The 21,409-nt window shown below is 41.0% G+C and overlaps 1 protein-coding gene across 2 annotated transcripts in view; it reads right to left on the reverse strand.

Annotated features, from left to right (window-relative positions):
- Window positions 1-2,316: 2,316 nt before the first annotated feature.
- The window catches only part of LOC115151094 (matrilin-4), a 62,017-nt gene continuing 42,924 nt past the window's right edge, over window positions 2,317-21,409 (reverse strand). For both annotated transcript variants that reach the window (XM_029695075.1, XM_029695074.1), the window contains exons 9-13: window positions 8,960-9,082; window positions 7,439-7,843; window positions 7,001-7,153; window positions 6,521-6,625; window positions 2,317-3,469 (exon numbers count right to left, since the gene is read on the reverse strand). In XM_029695075.1, the coding sequence (XP_029550935.1) occupies window positions 3,411-3,469; window positions 6,521-6,625; window positions 7,001-7,153; window positions 7,439-7,843; window positions 8,960-9,082 (845 nt within the window). In that variant the 3' untranslated portion in view covers window positions 2,317-3,410. The remainder of the gene's footprint in view (window positions 3,470-6,520; window positions 6,626-7,000; window positions 7,154-7,438; window positions 7,844-8,959; window positions 9,083-21,409) is intronic.

The raw sequence follows: 21,409 nt of genomic DNA on the forward strand, positions 1-21,409 counted from the left end.
CCTTGTCAGAAGTTTACATACACTAAGTTGAATGTGCCTTTAAACAGCTTGGAAAATTCCATAAAATGATGTCATGGCTTTAGAAGCTTCTGATAGGCTAATTGACGTCATTTGAGTCAATTGGAGGTGTGGCTGTGGATGTATTTCAAGGCCTGCCTTCAAACTCAGTGCCTCTATACATGGGGAAATCAAAAGAAATCAGCCAAGACCTCAGAAACAATTATAGACCTCCACAAGTCTAGTTCATCCTTGGGAGCAATTTCCAAACGCCGGAAGGTATAACGTTCATCTGTACAAACAATACTACGCAAGTATAAACACCATGGGACCACGCAGCCGTCATTCCGCTCAGGAAGGAGATGCGTTCTGTCTCCTAGAGATGAACGTACTTTGGTGCGAAAAGTGCAAATCAATCCCAGAACAAAGGACCTTGTGAAGATGCTGGAGGAGACAGGTCAAAAGTATCTATATCCACAGTAAAACGAGTCCTATATTGACATAACCTGAAAGGTGGTTCAGCAAGGAAGAAGCCACTGCTCCAAAACTGCCATAAAATGCCAGACTACAGTTTGTAACTGCACATGAGGACAAAGATGGTACTTTTTGTCCACTGGTCTGATGAAACAAAAATAGAACTGTTTGGCCATAATGACCATAGTTATGTTTGGAGGAGAAAAGGGGAGGCTTACAAGCCGAAGAACACCAACCAAACCGTGAAGCACGGGGGTGTCAGCATCATGTTGTGAGGGTGCTTTGCTGCAGGAGGGACTGGTGCACTTCACAAAATAGATGGCATCATGAGGGAGGGAAATTATGTGGATGGAAAATTATGTGGATATATTAAGCAACATCTCAAGACATCAGTCAGGAAGTTAAAGCTGGGTCGCAAATAGGTCTTCCAAATGGACAATGACCCCAAGCAAACTTCCAATGTTGTTGCAAAATGGCTTAAGGACAACAAAGTCAAGGTATTGGAGTGGCCATCACCAAGCCCTGACCTCAATCCCATAGAAAATTTGTGGGCAGAACTGAAAATGCGTGTGCGAGCAAGGAGGCCTACACACCTGACTCAGCTACACCAGCTCTGTCAGGAGGAATGGGCCAAAATTCACCCAGGTTATTTTGGGAAGCTTGTGGAAGGCTACCTGACACGTTTGACCCAAGGTAAACAATTTAAAGGCAATGCTACTAAATACTAATTGAGTGTATGTAAACTTCTGACCCACTGGGAATGTGATGAAAGCTGAAATAAATCATTCTCGCTACCTTTATTCTGACATTTCACATTCTTAAAATAAAGTGGTGATCCTAACTGACCTAAAACATAGAATGTTTACTAGGATTAGATGTCAGGAATTGTGAAACTGAGTTTAAATGTATTTGCCTAAGGTGTATGTAAACATCCGACTTCAACTGTATATTGAATATAGGATGAAAAAGATTTTCTTTGTTTCTTTGTGGAATTTTCTACAGAATTTCAATGTGTACTGTACATAGATCTGATGATTATGTTGATATTACATTGATGTAACAGTTAGGTTAAGTCAATGTATTTAAGTAGAAGTTTTACCCTCATTTTAATATTTACACTGCTGGTTGAAATGAGATGAAAACAGCACTGGTTGATTACTTTTTTCTAATCCAATGTATTTTCCACATTGATTCCATGACACAATATGTTGACAAATTACGCTGCAACAACGTCGATTCAACCAGTGTGTGCCCAGTAGGTTGCTACAATGCTGTGTGCCAAAACATCCTTGTCTGAGCTCCTCTGTTTCCTGCGCTCACTTGACAATGTTACATCAGTCTGAAAACTTTAGAGGCAGTTTGTTGTTGAAAAGCATTTGCTTATGTTCTTCCACAGCTCCTTGTGAGAGTCGAAGGCCAGGCTACCTTTTGGGACAATTAACATGTCTTCACCAAGGCTTGGGGGACCATCTGGCATTTCACATTCTCCAGAGTCTTGGCTGGAAGTCAGCAAACACGGCAATGGAAAGAGGAGCTCCACCCCATTAGCCTTAATTAGAAGGTACTTACAAAGGTCATCCATGGTGGGACACTTGTTGTGAAAAGAACACAAGGTATCCCAGGGACTTATTAGACCCTCTATGGAGATAGGAACTGAAGTTCATCATCATAAAGTATGTCCCTGTTTGAAAACAATAATTAAGCAAAATCCCATTACACATTAATCGTAAATTTAGTCCCTTGGGGGTACACACCATAACACATCTCTGACCAATTACAGGGTGACTGCTCTCAGGTTGCAATGATCCTACGATTCCGTTCAGAGTTATGAAGAAACAATACAGCGAACAATTTAGTCTTTATTGCCATCTGTGCCAGAATACAGAGAGACTTTGAACATTATAAAAAAGTTTATTAGAAAATATACAAAAAGTAGAGGTAACCAAATATAGGTGTATAAATCTTTCCATCACATGGTCGTTTAATACAAGACTAAACAAAGAATAACAAGAAACTAAAAAGGCCCTCTTGTTCAGTTACATATCTCAGTGACATTCTCTCTGTCCCTCAAAAATGCAGTAAAATGCATAACAGAGAGGGCAAATTAATTAAACTGTAAAAAGCTCACTCCATTTAAAATTAAACCATAGCAAAAGGTGGGGCATAAACTTTGCTTTGTTTTTGGTGGTATTTTGATTTCACATAATATACCAGTAAAGTCATTACCTAATTCAATGTCATACATAGTTACCCAATAAGACAATTCATGTGATCAAGTTAATACAGTACTTGATCTCATCCTCTTGACAGTAATGTTTTGGTTTGATCTGGGTAATTGTGCGATGCTTGGTTTCACTTTTGTAAATCCAGGAACCATTCTTTGTACTCTTTTTGACTCTGCTATCATTCATTCCTCTACAAATATTGTATTATATTACTTTCTACGAATCACTGATTGGTGCTTTGAATTGACCTTGGCTAGATCATAAGGACTGGTAATAATAACACTTAATTTCTATTTTCTCAGATATCTACTGCCGGTATAAAAAATGGCTATAAATACATCACATTTAACAAACCATATAAAACAGATCAAGAATAAATAGGGCACAAAGAAACTGGTATCTGGTGTGTGAATGGAAAAATACTGTGTTTAAGTTATAAACAACGGCTGTACTTTCTAGTCGCCTGTGCTTATGTCTACAGTAAGTAGTGTGCCAACTTTTCCTATTGATGTGTTTGACATGACTTAATTCCAGTGCATGTGCACATTCATGCTCTGATACGAGATACTCTACATGAAATATTGTTTTGGGTAATTTACATCACGGAAATTCAACATTGACAGGACTTGTTTTTCCCGTTACATTATTGACAGGAAGAGTCCTCTATACTCAATGCATCTCCACATCCTTGTTGGGTTACATGGTTGACACCCCTCATTTCCGTGACAGCAGCTGGTTCTCCAAGTCCTCCAATCGAGCAGTCATCCCCGCCAGTAGAAAAGGGTTAAGGAAATAAACACATCATTCCATTTTATGGTCAAATGGGCTGTACGAATGAAGTTGAGCTGAATTGAATGATATTGTAGTAGAAGAATCATATGGCTTTTTTCATGGGATTAATTTTGGTCCAAATCCTAACTTGAAATGTGTGCACTAAACTTGGACTTTGGCATAAATCATGCATTGATGTTGATGGGAAGATCTGTGCAAAAACTGGAGTTACAGACACTGACGTATTTGGGCCAACAGTATATCACTTAAATGCATATATATTAAGTACCTAAGGTACAGTGCCTTTGGAAAATATTCAGACCACTTGACTTTTTCCACATTTTGTTAGGTTACAAACTTATTCTAAAATTGATTCAATTGTTGTTGATTTTTCGACTCAATCTACACACAATACCCCATAATGACAAAGCAAAAACAGTTTATACATTTTTGCTAATTTATAAATATGAAAAAATCTGAAATATCACATATACATAAGTATTCAGACCCTTTACTCAGTACTTTGTTGAAGCGCCTTTGGCAGTGATTATAGCCTCGAGTCTTCTTGGGTATGACGTTACAAGCTTGAAATACCTGTATTTGCGGAGTTTCTCCCATTCTTCTCTGCAGATCCTCTCAGCTCTGTCAGCTTGGATGGGGAGTGTTGCTGCACAGCTATTTTCAGGTCTCTCCAGAGATGTTAGATCGGGTTCAAGTCCGGGCTCTGGCTGGGCCACTCAACGACATTCAGAGACTTGCCCCGAAGCCACTCCTGCGTTGTCCTGGCTGTGTACTTAGGGTAGTTGTCCTGTTGGAAGGGGAACCTTCTCTCACTTGTCTGAGATCCTGAGTGCTCTGGAGCAGGTTTTCATCAAGGATCTCTCTGTATTTTGCTCCGTTCATCTTTTCCTCAATCCTGACTAGTCTCCCAGTCCCTGCCACTGAAAAACATTCCCACAGCATCATGCTGCCACCACCATGCTTCACCGTAGGGATGGTGCCAAGTTTCCTCCAGACGTGACGCTTGGCATTCAGGCCAAAGAGTTCAATCTTGATTTCATCAGACCAGAGAATCTTATTTCTCATGGTCTGAGAGTCTTTAGGTGCCTTTTGGAAAACTCCAAGGGGGCTGTCATGTACATTTTACTGAGGAGTGGCTTTCGCCTGGTCGCTCTACCATAAAGGCCTGATTGGTGGAGTGCTGCAGAGATGGTTGTCCTTCTGGAAGGTTCTTCCATCTCCACAGAGGAACTCTAGAGCTCTGTCAGAGTGACCATCGGGTTCTTGGTCACCTCCCTGATCAAGACCTTTCTCTCCCGATTGCTCCGTTTGGCCATGCGGCCAACTCTAGGAAGATTCTTGTGGTGGTGGTTCCAAACTTATTCCATTTAAGAATGATGGAGGCCACAGTGATCTTGGGGACATTCAAAGCTGCAGAAATGTTTTCGTACCCTTCCCCAGATCTGTGCCTGGACACAATACTGTCTCAAAGCTCTATGGACAATTCCTTCAACCTCATGGCTTGATTTTTGCTCTGACATACAATGTCAACTGTGGGACCTTATATAGACAGGTGTGTGCCTTTCCAAATCATGTCCAATCAATCAAATTTACCACAAGTGGACTCCAATCAAGTTGTAGAAACATCTCAAGGATGATCAGTGGAAACAGGATGCACTTGAGCTCAATTTTGAATCTCATAGCAAAGGGTCTGAGTACTTGTGTAAATACGATACAACATTTTCTAAAAACCTGTTTTCGCTTTGTCATTATGGGGTATTGTGTGTAGATGATTTTTTTAAATGTAATCTATTTTAGAATAAAGCTGTAACGTAACAAAATGTGGAAAAAGTCAAGGGGCTGAATTCTTTCCGAAGGCACTGTATCAACTGTATGGTTTAAAAACACATTTATATAAACTACATAAAGTATTTTGATATAGTAATTGTTGTCACAAAACAGTAAAATATTAGGACAAAATAACAAGGCAGTATCTGAAATATCTGGATCAATGGCCATCAGTAAATCTAATCTACTCGCACAAATGTCATAATGGGCGCTGCACAAAAAAGACGTCCTCCCAATGAAAAGTAGCCATGTGCACAGTCAATCAAAAGATCCTTATGTGCTACCCAGTGCAATAGCATGATGGAGACTGACGTGGAATTCCACTGCAACAGAAGAGCCATTGTAACTCCTCATCACCTCTAATCCCTAAGCATTTACAAGAAAAATAAACAATTGGTCTTTGAAACGTTGTCCTTTGGACGAATCTGTTTCTAGAGCCTTTGAGTAAACAATGATCCATTTTACACAGTGATGAATTGGGGGCCAATGAAATATTAGGTATGTTACGCTTAAGTTAAAAGTGATAGTTTACCATGTAGACCAGAACAGACATGGTCCTGCTTTACTGACTCAGAACTGATACAACATGTTTTTTCATGAATGTTACCTTTTACCGTTTATGAAAGTGATCAGAATCCAACACAAATGTATGCAGATGAGTTTAACCAAATCTTTCTTTTCATTTTGGGCCGGATTCCCGGACACAGTTTAAGCCTAGTCCTGGAATAAAAAGCATGCTTAATGAAGAATCTCCATTGAAAGAACATTTTAGTCAAGTACTAAGCTTAATCTGTGTCCAGGAAACTGGACATTAAAGTATATATTGATGACTGTTTTGAGTATTCATTATGTACTTTGATGTCCAATCATGTTTAATATTGTCCAGAGAGCTAAATAATACTTTAACCAGAGACAGCAAACACTGGTTGATTTTATGTTCAAGCCAATTTTCTGGCTTTGTGGAGACAAAAACAAACATGTGTGGACCACACCACACACGGTGGGGGGAAGATTGTGGCAAGTGCAAAATAAAAATAAATAGACAAGAGGAAGAGGCACCATGACTTGTATAAATGAACAATATTTGGGTGTGTGTTAGTTTTGTCTCAGCTGCGAGTGTGTATATAAATCATCATGCTACAACAGGTAAAAGACAAGCTACAATGTTCACCTTAAATGAACAGGAACTGTATATAAAAGGATATGTTTTGTTGTCAGCTGCTCCAGAGTGGTCATTGTGGCTTGCTGGAACTCAACCAGACTCTCACAGGCACATGGGTTTTTTACCTCAATCTCTCCCTGGCTCTCCTCTGAAAACACACATTTACATCATTTAGCAGACACTCTTATCCAGTGCGACTTACAATGAGTGCATTCATTTTCATACTTCTTTCCCCCTTCCTGCTACCCAATGGGAATTGAACCCACAAACCTGGCGTTGCAAGCGCCATGCTCTACCAACTGAGCCACAGGGGACCACATACACACGCATTGTGAAAAAAAACATATTTATATTTTATTCTATCACTTTCATCAGCTCTCCAAATTAAGAAATGTAAGGAGGTGTCTATTGTGTAAAAAGTATTTAACCTCATCCTCTCTTATCTTTGCCTGACTCTAGATGGTGCTCTAAAATAACAAGTTCTGATTATACTGTGATTTGTTTTGATCATAGAATAGAATACCTGCACAGATGTTGAGCTTGAGGTTCTCTGCTATCTGGTTGATGAAAGTGAAGTCAGTGGTATAAAAGAAGTGCTTGTCGTGTGGCTCCGAGGCAATCTCGCGCAGCTCATCCTCCACAGCCTTCCCAACGCCAACAGCATACATAGTGATACCTGGCACACAGGACAATGCAGTATCTCACTGAAGTGGTGGATGAAGTCCTGAATTGTATTTGATTGCAAGCACTGTTTTGTTGAAACATCTAGCCACACACCAAAGTAGTGAATGGCAGTCGATTTGGACATGATTTGTTGTCTTTAAGTAGTAAGTAGTAGGCTTTCATATTTCATATCTTAATGTTCTTGGTCTTAATGTTCTTGGTCTTATGGAAACATTACTGCAGAAGCTTTATAATACATTAGGCAAATAAATTACAGCCCGTGTGTCACCTACAGTACCTGCTTCTTTGGCTTTCTTGGCCCACTCGGTGATGTCGTCTTGAGAGCGGCCGTCAGTGAAGACCAGGCCCACACGAGGGACATTCTTGCGGGCACCCTCGGCCTCTGAGAAGCTGTTCTCTACCATATGCTTGAGAGCCAGGCCCGTCATGGTGCCCTTCTCCATGTACTCCACATTCATCACCGCCTTCTTGATGTCAACCGCCGTCTGGTACATGTTGAGGGAGAACTCGGTTCGCACGCGACTGGAGTACTGCACTAGGCCCACTCGTGTCCCGTGCGCCGACACGTCCAGGGAGTCCACCACCTGGTTGACAAACTGCTTGACCAGCTCAAAGTTCTGGGGACGCACACTCTTGGAGCCGTCGATGAGGAGGACCAGGTCAATGTTGGCTGATCTGCAGGCTGGGTGGGACACGGGGCGAATCAGGACACTTTTCATACAGTAATATGCCCTTGTTGCATTTACCATGCATGGATTGTTGGACTTTCATAAAACACTGTTGGATTCATTAGAAACAACAGCTCCTTTGGCAGTGTTACCTCTTGATGAAGAAAAGGCTTTTTTTAATGTTTTTCCTTGTAAAAATTAACAAACTTACAAAGAGGGAAAGACGTAGGAGGACTATTCGTACCAAACTTTAAATTGTATTTCCAGGCAGCATTTCGCCCAATCCTAATTTGGTTTAGAGATGATTCTTCTGCCCCCTAGCTGAGTATAGAGAGACATGGAAGAGGTGGTCGTCACTGATATATCCCTTTAACAATGTAAACTGCGCTTTGGTCCTATTAGTGCTAACACAATTTCTATTGGTGCAAAATGGAATGCTATGCTCCACTATTTGACAATAATGCCTTGTGATCTGGAAAGCAGTATTTTGCATCCCCCAATAGTCCAAATGTGGAATTCATACCCTTGCTGATATCATGGACAGCAATGGTTTGAGAATATCCAATCAAATCATTTTTTCTGTATTTACAATTTAGGTCAGCTATGCGGGACTATGGAGTCCCTTGGGAAACCCAACTACCAACCACCCAATGATGGGATTTCTAAATACATTATCTGGAATGGTGACATGTTGGCTGGGCAGGGTTGGGAGAACGAGATGAAAGGTTGGGGGTAGAGGCCAACTTCTTTATTTTATTTTCCTGTTTATACTGAAACTATTATTACTTAAACTTTTGAGTGGTAGCCTATGGGTAATGGATAATGTACCTGTAACCTACCGAACAAAAATAATACACTGTGGAATGTGCAGTTATTATGCATTTTAACACGTCCTTATTGTAAAGCTTTCTCAATTACTTACATGGCTAAATATTTTATTTAGGAAGAGGTTTTATTTGTAGGTTATGTAATTCCAGTCCTAGTCCTAGAGCACATTAGATATGATATTCTAGATACTACAGAGGGACAACTGAATAGTAGTAGTTGTAGAGTCATTGCATCCTGGTGAGCAACAGTAGTTGTAGAGGGTATTCATTATTGTATTCAGTGGGTGTGTGAAGTATACTTACTTCCGCAGCCTTTGCCATCCTCCGCCAGTAGCTGTGCCTCAGGGCAGATGCAGTAGTAGGATCCTGGTGTGCTGACACACTGGTGCTCACAGCCATGCACCACTGTGTTACACAGGTCAAGATCTGTGGAGGACAAACACACATGGAGAGACTGACAAACTGAGGGGCTGTGGATGAGAAGTGTGTAGTGTCATAGGTTATGTCCGGGATCAATAGAACACGATGGGGGATAGCACAATGACACTGTTATTGGCAACCATTCAAAAAAGCTGATACTAACAAAGTGCACATTTATCAAATTTCTAAGAGGCTTACATTGTGGTCACTAAAATCTGATTTAAAAAAAAATATTTGGCTGTTTCTGCTACATAACATTTAGAAGTTGTCCTTTTCTGGTGTAGAAAAATATTTGCTAAATGCTAACTATTGTTCGGATAAGCTGGTAGCAAAACTAGCCAGTAATTGCATCTGGTTACCAAGGTAGTTAAAGATTAACTACATGTCTTAAAGGCAACTTAATGTTATTTGATTGTGACCAACAGCACAGACCTGGGTTCAAATAGAATTTGTATTGTTAGGAATACTTTAGTTGCTTTTGATTGAGCTTGCTTGGAGCACTTCAACCAATGACATAGTCCCAAATGTGCAAACTGGCACTCCTGGCGGGCTCAATCAAACGCTACAAATATTACAAAGAAAACACATACTATTTGATAAAAAACATCAACAAAATCCTGTTGTGTGCAAGTAATAAGGCCAGAAAATATGTATTTTAAGCTTGATAAATACAGGATAGTATGTAGATTTGTTGAGTTCGCAATGTTCACCACAAATCTCACGCAGCAGCCGCCTCAAATACTTCTATTGTTTGAGACCTTCTATACCAACTTGGACTCTCAAGTATTCCTAAGGACGATCATTCTTCTTGGGGATTGTATTGCCAGGGTCAGCCAGGACCACAACATTTGAAGAGGCATGATTAGAAACGAAGGTGTCAGCAATACAAACTCAAATGGAGTTATTCTCCTAACCAATGTACAGCCCACTTGGAAGAACACATACTGGGAATCCTGGATGCCTTTGCAAAGGCGTACACAGTCCTAGGTCTGGCACTAAACATAAAAAAGACACCAAGCCCGACCTGACAAGACAACATGTGTTGGCAATACCAGACAAGACAACACAGGCCACTACAATATATATTGACAATATCACCCCCGTAAACGTGGATCACTTTCAATACCTTGGCAGCTTTCTCTCCTCTAAAGCTAAAATAGAAGTGGAAATACACCACTGCCTAAGATGTGTCAGTGGAGCATTTGCCAGACTGGGGAAATTAGTGTTTGATTATGGTGATATTCAGGTCACAACTTAAGTCCTCATCTACAAAGCTGTAGTTCTTCCAACCCTACTGTATGGAGAAACCAAGGCCACGTACAGTAAGCACCACCAAAGATTCCTCTGCAAATCATGAGGATTAGCTGGGAAGACAGGCGCACCAACGCCTGTGTCCTGAAGGAGGCAAACATTAAACCCTTGTAAGTCTAAGCCCTTGGTTCGCAAAATCTACTAAGCTAACATATGGAATTGTTTTAAGATGGTCATAGGATGGATCAATTAGCTATTTGATTTGGAATTTTAGGACCCCTGTAGGTATAAAAAAATATATATTTAATAAAATATTGGCCTTTACTGTTATAGCCCATAGACATGTGAATAACACATTTATAAAACAGACAGTAAAAAATAAATAATGAGGAATAAGGTTTTGAAGTGTCTGTCTTATATCTAGGAGATATATATACAGTATAAGCAACTCAGAATGTTTTATATATATATATTTTTTAGACCCAAATTGACCCACTTTGGTTATGGAACTTCTTACACCTTATTCACATTGCGCCATTTATATGGTACTGGGTTACCTAATGACGACTCCCCTGAAGGTTGTGTGCGTCGTAGAGCAAAACAAGTGAGTGCTAATTGTTCCTGAGAGTCCTACCTGTCGATGTTGTTGTTGCTCAAACAGTTCTGTCTGGACAGTCACTTTCTGAAATTAGGTCGTAGGAATCAGAAAGTTCAGACAACTGCCGTAAAGCTTGTGGATGTTGTAGAGCAAAACAAACAACACTGTCGTGTTCGTGATAGTGATGAGTTGCTAGCTCAAACGGTTCGGGTTTAACAGACAATTTCGTGATGATTGTCTTGTTCAGATCCTGTCATGTGTAGAAAAACACAGCTTTCACAAGCTCCATGTTATAGAATAGGCACAAGCTTTATATCGATGGAAAAAGGGTATTGAGCTGCAGCCACTGAAAGAAACGATTAGCCTAACATAAACACACAGGAAGCTATTCAATATTCAAAATGACATGAAGTATTGACTCTAGTGTTTTTTTTAAAGCATCACCACTACCATCACCAGCTCACCAGTATAGGTCCTGTACTCCCAGCTAAACGCAAAGCAATTTGGTGGACAGAAGAAACGCTACAAGTACCAACCTGAAAAAGTGCCCCATCAACACCACTAATTAGGAGGACAATGCATAGGACAGAACCACATGGAGGAAGACAGTCAACAAGTGAGTTACACTTTACAAGATCTCTGCCACACCGCAGAAGACAAGTGACAATGTAAGGAGAGGTTTACCTCCAAGAAAGCCTAACAATCATCCACCACCATCACATACCCTTGGCCACACTGCAGCAGAATCTGCATCTCCTGGATTATCCTCTTCAGCTATCAGAAGACCCACAAACAGGAAGCAACAGGAGGACAATCATTCTCAACCTACAGTGATCATCTATAATGGTAAATTGAGTTGCTTTTGATTGAGCTTGGCCGGCGCAATGGAAGCAATGATATAGTCCAAAAAGTACAATCCATCAATCCAGGTAGGCTGAATCAGACAATCAAAACTATTTGAAAGAAATCATACTATTTGAACTCAGTTCTGCTGAGAGATTTGAACAAAATCCTGTTGTGTAGAAGTAATAAGGATGGGTAAAAAAATATATTTATCTTCCTTTAAAGCTGCAATATATAACTTTTGGGCAAATGTGAGTTATAGCTCTGTCATTCTCATTGAAAGCAAGTCTAAGAACCGGTAAATGTTCTATGTGTGCTATTTCTATGCTTCCCCTTCTTAAGTTTAGTTTTTTACATCTTTTACATTCGGTTTTGTACACCAGTCTCAAACAGCTGAAAATACAATATTTTGCGTTATATTAAAAATATATTTCACAGGGGTTTAGATGGTACAATGATTCTCTACATACATTGCTTGTTTTGTCACAAACTGAAATTAGGCAAAATATTCAAATTTTAGCAACCAGGAAATGGCAGAGAAATTTCTACATAAAAACGTTGTTGTTGTTGTTTTGAAGCATGGATTTCCAGTATTCCAATATCAAAGATGGAGCTCAAAATTGATTAATATAGAGCAAAATGGAGATTTGTTCCACTTGTAATGATCACAACAAAAATCTCACCCAGCAGCTGGCTCAAATACGATGTTGGGTAAATCTGCCACTAGCTAAATGCATTATATTGTTTAGCCTGATGATGACCTCACAAACTTGTGCAGGTCTTCTTGTCAGCGAGATCCTGAGTTCCTGAGATGCCGTCTGGAGCTTAACCTGTTATGGATAGGGGGCAGTATTTTCACGGCCGGATAAAAAACGTACCCGATTTAATCTGTTTATTACTCCTGCCCAGAAACTAGAATATGCATATAATTGTTTGATTTGGATAGAAAACACCCTAAAGTTTCTACAACTGTTTGAATGGTGTCTGTGAGTGACTCTGCTGTCCCTGGCTGAAAAACAGTAGCGCATTTGGATAGTGGTCGATCTGAGAACAATGAGACGGGGGCGCGCGTGCACGTGAAGAGTCCATTTTACATTTTCAGTCTTTGAACGAAAACAACGACTCCCGATCGGAATATTATCGCTATTTTACGAGGAAAATCGCATAAAAATTGATTTTTAACAGCGTTTGACATGCTTCGAAGTACGGTAATGGAATATTTTGAAATTTTTTGTCACGATACGCGCGGGCGCGTCACCCTTTGTTACCCTTCGGATAGTGTCTTGAACGCACAAACAAAACGCCGCTATTTGGATATAACTATGGATTATTTGGAACTAAACCAACATTTGTTGTTGAAGTCCTGGGAGTGCATTCTGACGAGGAACAGCAAAGGTAATCCAATTTTTCTTATAGTAAATCTGAGTTTGGTGAGTACCAAACTTGGTAGGTGTCAAAATAGCTAGCCTGTGATGGCCGGGCTATCTACTCAGAATATTGCAAAATGTGCTTTCACCGAAAAGCTATTTTAAAATCGGACACCGCGATTGCATAAAGGAGTTCTGTATCTATAATTCTTAAAATAATTGTTATGTTTTTTGTGAACGTTTATCGTGAGTAATTTAGTAAATTCACCGGAAGTGTTCGGTGGGAATGCTAGTTCTGAACGTCACATGCTAATGTAAAAAGCTGTTTTTTTTATATAAATATGAACTTGATTGAACAAAACATGCATGTATTGTATAACATAATGTCCTAGGAGTGTCATCTGATGAAGATCATCAAAGGTTAGTGCTGCATTTAGCTGTGGTTTTGGTTTTTGTGACATTATATGCTAGCTTGAAAAATGGGTCTCTGATTATTTCTGGCTGGGTACTCTCCTGACATAATCTAATGTTTTGCTTTCGTTGTAAAGCCTTTTTGTACACTAATCTTCCAACATTACCATTGGTTGTAGAACTGAATATCGCAACTTTCAGGATGGATCAAACCACTGTATTTTTATAAATATTTGTCTAACTCTAAATCATTTACAAGATCAGAGTATTTTTAGATCTACCAATTGAAACGGAGACGAGAATGCATATATTTAGATGGATTTCTTCCATTGATCCCTAATATTCTGAACCCGTTCTCTCGATATATTCTAGTGAGTTTGTTGACAAAATTCTAACTAAAAGGTACACCCTATTTAAAGTGATGGCTTAAGATACAGTACCAGTCAAAAGTTGGGACACACCTACTCATTCCAGGGTTTTACTTTATTTGTACTATTTTCTACATTATAGAATAATAGTGAAGACATCAAAAATATGAAATAACACATATGGAATCATGTAGTAACCAAATCAGAATATATTTTATGTTTTATATTCTTCAAAGTAGCCACCCTTTGCCTTGATGACATCTTGCAGAATCTTGGCATTCTCTCAACCAGCTTCATGAGGAAGGCTTTTCCAACAGTCTTGAAGGAGTTCGTACATATGCAGGGAGAAGAGCAGAACGCAGCACTCCGGGCCAAGGGCCCAACGGCCACTGACCGCAAAAGGGTGCATTATGGCCACACAAAGGGGATGCCGCCGTGAAATTCAGGGCATTATCAAGTGCTTGTCAATTTGTGAATGAGTGACTGAAGAAGTGTGTACAGCCTGCGCAAAAAACTAAGCGGGAACTCAGGACTTTCAAGACACTTTTTTCAAATCATCATTAGAGTCGCATAATGCAGCCTTACAATTTATAAAAAATCAAAACATAAATTACATTAATAACTCTAAATTAAGCATATAGGAGTAACTACTTCTTTGTTAACCGGTCAACACAGAATAACCGCATGTGCGCACTCCCTCAAATCGTTTGGAGAAAATATCCTTTCTCTTTTATTCAGATTTGTTCAATTGTATTCTTCATAATTTTAAATAATATAAAATAATTCCACGGAATTCTAAGCAAATCTTGTCTGCTAAATTAACTAATGTAGCCCACAGCCTTTTGGCATAGCCAGATCCGGACCTAACATAAGGACAACTCAGAGTATGCTGTTCTGTTCTTCTGAAATAGACTACATTTTCTTCATATCATGTTTCTTTAGACCTGTCTAAAATAAATAATGGATTTATTGTGATGGTGTAGACTATATTACATGGATTTGTTAGACTTTTTAAAATGTAGTTCCAAAGGTCTGCATCAGTGGCGTGTAGGCTGTGTGGAAGCCAGGAGATGCTAAATGTGTTTATGTTAATTACAGTCGATTACCGTGAGACCGGCAGTTATTTGCTTGACAGTCACTTTCGGAATACATTTTGTAACCGCCACAGCCTTACCCCTAACCTTAATAACTTCTAACCTTAACCCATAACCCCTAGCCTAGCTAAAGTTAGAGAGCTAGCTAACGTTAGCCACCTAGCTAGAATTCGTAATATATCATACGTTTTGAAAATTCGTAACATATTATACATTTATACGCAGATCCGAATATACACTGAGTGTACAAAACATTAGGAACACCTTCCTAATATTGAGTTGCACCCCTTTTGCCTTCAGAACAGCCTCAATTCGTTGGGGCATTTACTCTACAAGATGTCAAAAGGGTTCCACAGAGATGCTGGCCCATGTTGACTCCAATGTTTCCTACACTACAGCGAGTGAAATCGCTGCAAAACTTAACAAAGTCTAAACCCTAAACCTCAACTAAATATTGTAATAAATGTTGTGGACATTGAGCAAGTTAAGTTGACTAAACTGCTTGGAGTTAACCTGGATTGTAAACTGTCATGGTCAAAACATGTTGATACAACAGTAGCTAAGATGGGGAGAAGTCTGTCCATAATAAAGCGATGCTCTGACTTAACAACACTATTAACAAGGCAGGTCCTACAGGCCCTAGTTTTGTTGCACCTAGACTACTGTCCAGTCGTGTGGTCAGGTGGCACAAAAGAGGGCACAGCTGTCCCTTAAACGTACACGGAGCGTTAACAATGATATATGATGATATCTCCTGGCTCAAGCTCGAGGAGAGAGTAACTTCATCTCTACTTGCATTTGTGAGAAGAATTTACATAAATGCATCAAGCTGTCTGTTCTTAGGGCTAGGGTCTATTTTCCTGAATTTCCGCCTGACTGACGTGCCCAAAGGAAACTGGCTGTTACTCAGGCCCAGAAGCCAGGATATGCATATAATTGGTAGCATTGGATAGAAAACACTTTGAAGTTTGTAGAAATGTTTAAATAATGTATGAGACTATAACACAATTGATTTGGCATGGAAGAATCCAAAGGAAAAACAACCAGAATTATTTTGTTTTGAGCTCCCAGGCTCTTATAATGGAAAGCTATGGGTTCTATGCAATTCCAGCTCCCAGATTGCAATTCCCATGGCTTCCACTAGATGTCAACAGTCTTTGTTGATTGTTTCAGGTTTGTTTCTTCAAAAACAAGCAAGAATTTTGAGTTTTTGTACAAAGAGTCCCAGTTGAAAATCAGCTAATTTTACATTTCTATTGATGGCGCCAACTAAACAGACTTTTTGGGATATAAAGAATAATTTTACCTAACAAAACAACCATTCATGTTGTAGCTGGGACCCTTGGGATTGCAAAAAGAGGAAGAATTTCGAAAGTAAGTGATTTATTTAATCACTATTTGGGATTTTATGAAGCCTGTGCTGGTTGAAAAATTGGTTGATGTGGGACACCATCCTCAAACAATCGCATGGTATGCTTTCGCTGTAAAGCCTATTGTAAATCGGACAATGCAGTTAGATTAACCTGTTATGGCTAGGGGGCAGTATTTTCACGGCCGGATAAAAAACGTACCCGATTTAACCTCTACGGGCTAGGGGGCAGCATTGAGAATTTTGGAAAAAACATGTGCCCATTTTTAACTGCCTCCTACACCAACTCAGAAGCTAGAATATGCATATTATTGTTCAGGTTTGGATAGAAAACACCCTAAAGTTTCTAAAACTGTTTGAATGGTGTCTGTGAATATAACAGAACTCCTATGGCAGGCAAAAACCTGAGAAGGTTTCATGCAGGAAGTACCCTGTCTGACAAGGTGTTGTTGTTCTTGCTTCTGTTTATTGAAGAGTCAGGATCTTAGCTGTAACGTGACAATTCCTAGGGCTCCAATAGGCTCTCAGAACCCGGGAAAAACCTGAACGATGACGAGGCAGCCTCAGGCTGAAACACATGATCTCCTTTTCCAAGTGTCCCATCAGGGGACAATAGAATTAGGCGCGTGCGCGATTCGCCCCCATGGAGTATTTTCATTCGGCTGTTTAGCTAATTGCAGATTCCCGGTCTGAATATTATCGCTTTTCTACGAGCTAAATTGCATAAAAATAGATTTTAAACAGCGGTTGACATGCTTCGAAGTACGGTAATGGAATATTTAGAATTTTTTTGTCACGTTCTGCGCCATGCGCACGACCGTGATTTAGCATTCTGATAGTGTCTAGAACGCACGAACAAAACGACGCTGTTTGGATATAACGATGGATTATTTGGGACCAAACCTACATTTGTTATTGAAGTAGAAGTCCTGGGAGTGCATTCTGACGAAGAACAGGAAAGGTAAGACCATTTTTCTTATAGGAAATATGATTTTGGTGAAGGCTAAACTTGCCGGGTGTCTAAATAGCTAGCCCGTGATGGCTGGGCTATGTACTTAGAATATTGCAAAATGTGCTTCATCCGAAAAGCTATTTTAAAATCGGACATATCGAGTGCATAGAGGAGTAATGTATCTATAATTCTTAAAATAATTGTTATGCTTTTTGTGAACGTTTATCGTGAGTAATTTAGCAAATTGTTAGTAAATTCCCCGGAAGTTTAAGGGGGGTATGCTTTTTCTGAACGTCACATGCTAATGTAAAAAGCTGGTTTTTGATATAAATATGAACTTGATTGAACAGACATGCATGTATTGTATAACATAATGTCTTAGGTGTGTCATCTGATGAAGATCATAAAAGGTTAGTGCTGCATTTAGCTGGGGTTTAGGTTTTTGTGACATTATATGCTAGCTTGAAAAATGGGTGTCTGATTATTTCTGGCTGGGTACTCTGCTGACATAATCTAATGTTTTGCTTTCGTTGTAAAGCCTTTTTGAAATCGGACAGTGTGGTTAGATTAACGAGAGTCTTGTCTTTAAATAGCTGTAAAATAGTCATATGTTTGAGAAATTGAAGTAATAGCATTTCAAACGTTTTAAAAATCGCGCCACAGGATTACACTGGCTGTTACGTAGGCTGTTACGTAGGTACCCAGCCAGAAATAATCAGACACCCATTTTTCAAGCTAGCATATAATGTCACAAAAACCCAGAAGACAGCTAAATGCAGCACTAACCTTTGATGATCTTCATCAGATGACACACCTAGGACATTATGTTATACAATACATGCATGTCTGTTCAATCAAGTTCATATTTATATCAAAAAACAGGTTTTTACATTAGCATGTGACGTTCAGAAAAAGCATACCCCCGCAAACTTTCGGAGAATTTACTTACAATTTACTAAATTACTCACAATAAACGTTCACAAAAAGCATAACAATTATTTTAAGAATTATAGATACAGAACTCCTCTATGCATGTCCTCTGATAGACCACTTAGCAAAAGCACTCGTGTGTTTCAGCCAGGGCTTTGAATTACGTCATTCAGGTTTTTCCCGGGCTCTGAGAGCCCATTGTAGCCGTGGGAAGTGTCACGTAACAGCAGAGATCCTTAGTTTTTGGAAGAGATGTCAAAGAAAGCAAATAAATGGTCAGACAGGCCACTTCCTGTAAAGGAATCTCTCAGGTTTTTGCCTGCCAAATGAGTTCTGTTATACTCACAGACACCATTCAAACAGTTTTAGAAACTTTAGGGTGTTTTCTATCCATATATAATAAGTATATGCATATTCTAGTTACTGGGTAGGATTAGTAACCAGATTAAATCGGGTACGTTTTTTATCCGGCCGTGTAAATACTGCCCCCTAGCCCCAACAGGTTAAATGATATAAGATACTTGTTCATAAATGTTTAATATTACGATTATTTATTTGAACTGCGCGCCCTCCAATTTCACCGGATGTTGTTGACAGGTGTCCCGCTAGTGGGACGCCTAGCCTTACTAGCACACAGCTCAGACACCCATGCATACCCCACAAGACATGCCACCAGAAGACTCTTCACAATCCCCAATCCATAACAGACTATGGGAGTCACACAGTACTGCATAGAGCCATGACTACATGGAACTCAATACCACATCAGGTAAATTATGCAAGCAGTAGAATCAGATAAAAAAACTGATATAAATACACCTTATGGAACAACGGGGACTGTGAAGAGACACACCCAGGCACAGATACACGCATACACATACTAACACATTTACTCTACACACACATACACATGCATTTTGTATTGTAGATATGTGGTAAAGGCGTGAGGGCACACACTTAATGTGTTGTGAAATGTAATGTCATGTAATATTTTTTATTGTTTATAACTGCCTTAATGTTGTTGGACCCCAGGAAGAGTGCTAAGGGGGATCCTTAATACTGTAGCGACCCGCACAGACAGCTGTGTGTAATGTATTAGGCTATTAGTTGGTTGTGTTGTACTTACCAGTACCCAGTGTTCGCGGGGTCCAACATGCCAATCAACCTGCTATCTGCCAATCACGGGAATGCCTGGAATTTTCTGATGCTGGGCATCCTGGTGGTTGGCGGAGTGGCGTGAAGGGGGGTTGGGCAGGGGGATGGAGCATTGGAAGTTAAGACCAGGTTTAGCCATTGTTCTCTCTCTTACGTATGGCCTTCACAAGAGAAGGTCACGGTTGTTTTATAGGGTATCCTTCATTTATTTGGTGTGGGCTACGGCCAAACAGTAGCCTGTGTGGTGTTGGATTAATCAACAGTAAATTTGTAAACTCAAACCTCTTTCTGGACAATTGTTCCATTATGATCTAGTCAGGTCATTGCATTGGTGTCAGAAGTAAAAACGTTGATATAAGTTAGCCAGCTAGCTAGCTGACTTCTGTGGCTAGCTAACGTAGTTGAGAACGGGGGTTGGAAATGCTTCGAGGGAATCCAAAAGTGAAGGTGGAGGTAGGGGACGATTATGGCCAAGGAGGTGCGTGTGCATGGATGTCGGAGGATCTGGCTGAGGAGATCGCCAGGGCGTCGGTGCCCAGAGGCCGCTTGAGGGAGCATATTAGAATGATGGCGGCTGAAGTGCTTCATCGACTGTGCTTCAGGATTGGAAAGCTTTTCATGCTCAGTTTTAACTGTTAGCTCATTTCGGGGGGTGGTCGAATGAATATAGGGCACTGCAGTTGGCTTTGTGCCTCACAGATAATGCTCTGGCCTGTTTGATATTGATTAGCCCCGAGGACAGATGTGATTATGGGGCTGTAGTGGGAACACTGAGGAGGCGCTTTGGACAGTGTGTACAGCCCGGGCTGCTGCGCTCCGAACTGAGTAATAGACGCAGGCAACCTGGAGAGCCTCTACGGATGCTAGCTAATGACATTGAGAGCCTCTCTCGGCGGGCATATGCTCACATGCCTCCCTCCGTGCAGAGCGAGCTAGCACGGGACCAGTTCATACAGGCGCTCTCTCCTATGGAGCTGAGCATACAGACCCAGCTGGCTCATCCTGAGTCATTGCAGATAGCCTTGGAGACGGCTTTAGAGAGGGAGCTGGTGTGGGCTGGGGCTTCAGCTGGGGCTTTGGTGGGGGTGCAGGGAGACAGACCCACTGTGCGAGCTGTGGGGCAGAGCAGCCCAGAGACGGAAAAGCCTGCATGGGTGGCTGAAATGACTGAACTCATTTGTGCTGTGTTGCTACAGGCGACACGAAACACACGCCCTGGTCCCAGGGTCTGCTGGGGGTGTGGCCAGTCAGGCCATCTGCGCCGGGATTGCCCCATGTCCCCCAGAGCTCAGGGAAACGGCTCGGGGTCCGCATAGACCGGGTAGTGCGGACCCCTGGCTTTCTTGCCCAACCACTATCATCTTCAGTAGGAGCCCACCGGCACAGACGGGAAAGCAAGGCTCCACTTACCCCAGAAGCAGACGAGGGCAAGCTGATGGAGCCTGTTGTTGGGGTGGGCTGGACCTGTGTTGGGGACTTTTGTCATGTCCCTGTCACTGTGGAGGGGGTGCCCTGCTCTGCCCTGGTGGACACTGAGTCCACAGTAACCCTGGTGAGGCCGGATATTGTGCCAGGTTGGACTCAGTGTGAGCCCACAACTGTGCAGCTCCACACAGTCACAGGGGAGCTGGCACCCATGAAAGGGAAGGGAATAATGACTCTGACAGTAGGGGGCAGGTCTGTGCATCATCTTGTGTGGGTGCAGCTGTGCAGGACCCTTGTATCCTGGGGTTGAACTTTCTTAGGAGCACAGGCGGCCAGTTAGACCTAAATGGGGGCACACTGAGCTTCCAGGGAGGGCCGGCAGTCACCATGGCCCCCCCTAATGTCACATTCACTCAACCCAATTTACCCTTTACTCCAACAGTTGAATCAGCAGAGACTCATGGCTGCCCCCGTCCCCCACATCTGTCTTTGACTTTTCCCCAGCCCCTCTGTCACCTACGGCTGTGTTACATTCCCCCGCTACCTCCACGACACATCCCTCCTTGAGCC

This window comes from Salmo trutta, chromosome 16, assembly GCF_901001165.1.
Source record: "Salmo trutta chromosome 16, fSalTru1.1, whole genome shotgun sequence".
NCBI classification, from domain to species: Eukaryota; Metazoa; Chordata; class Actinopteri; order Salmoniformes; family Salmonidae; genus Salmo; species Salmo trutta.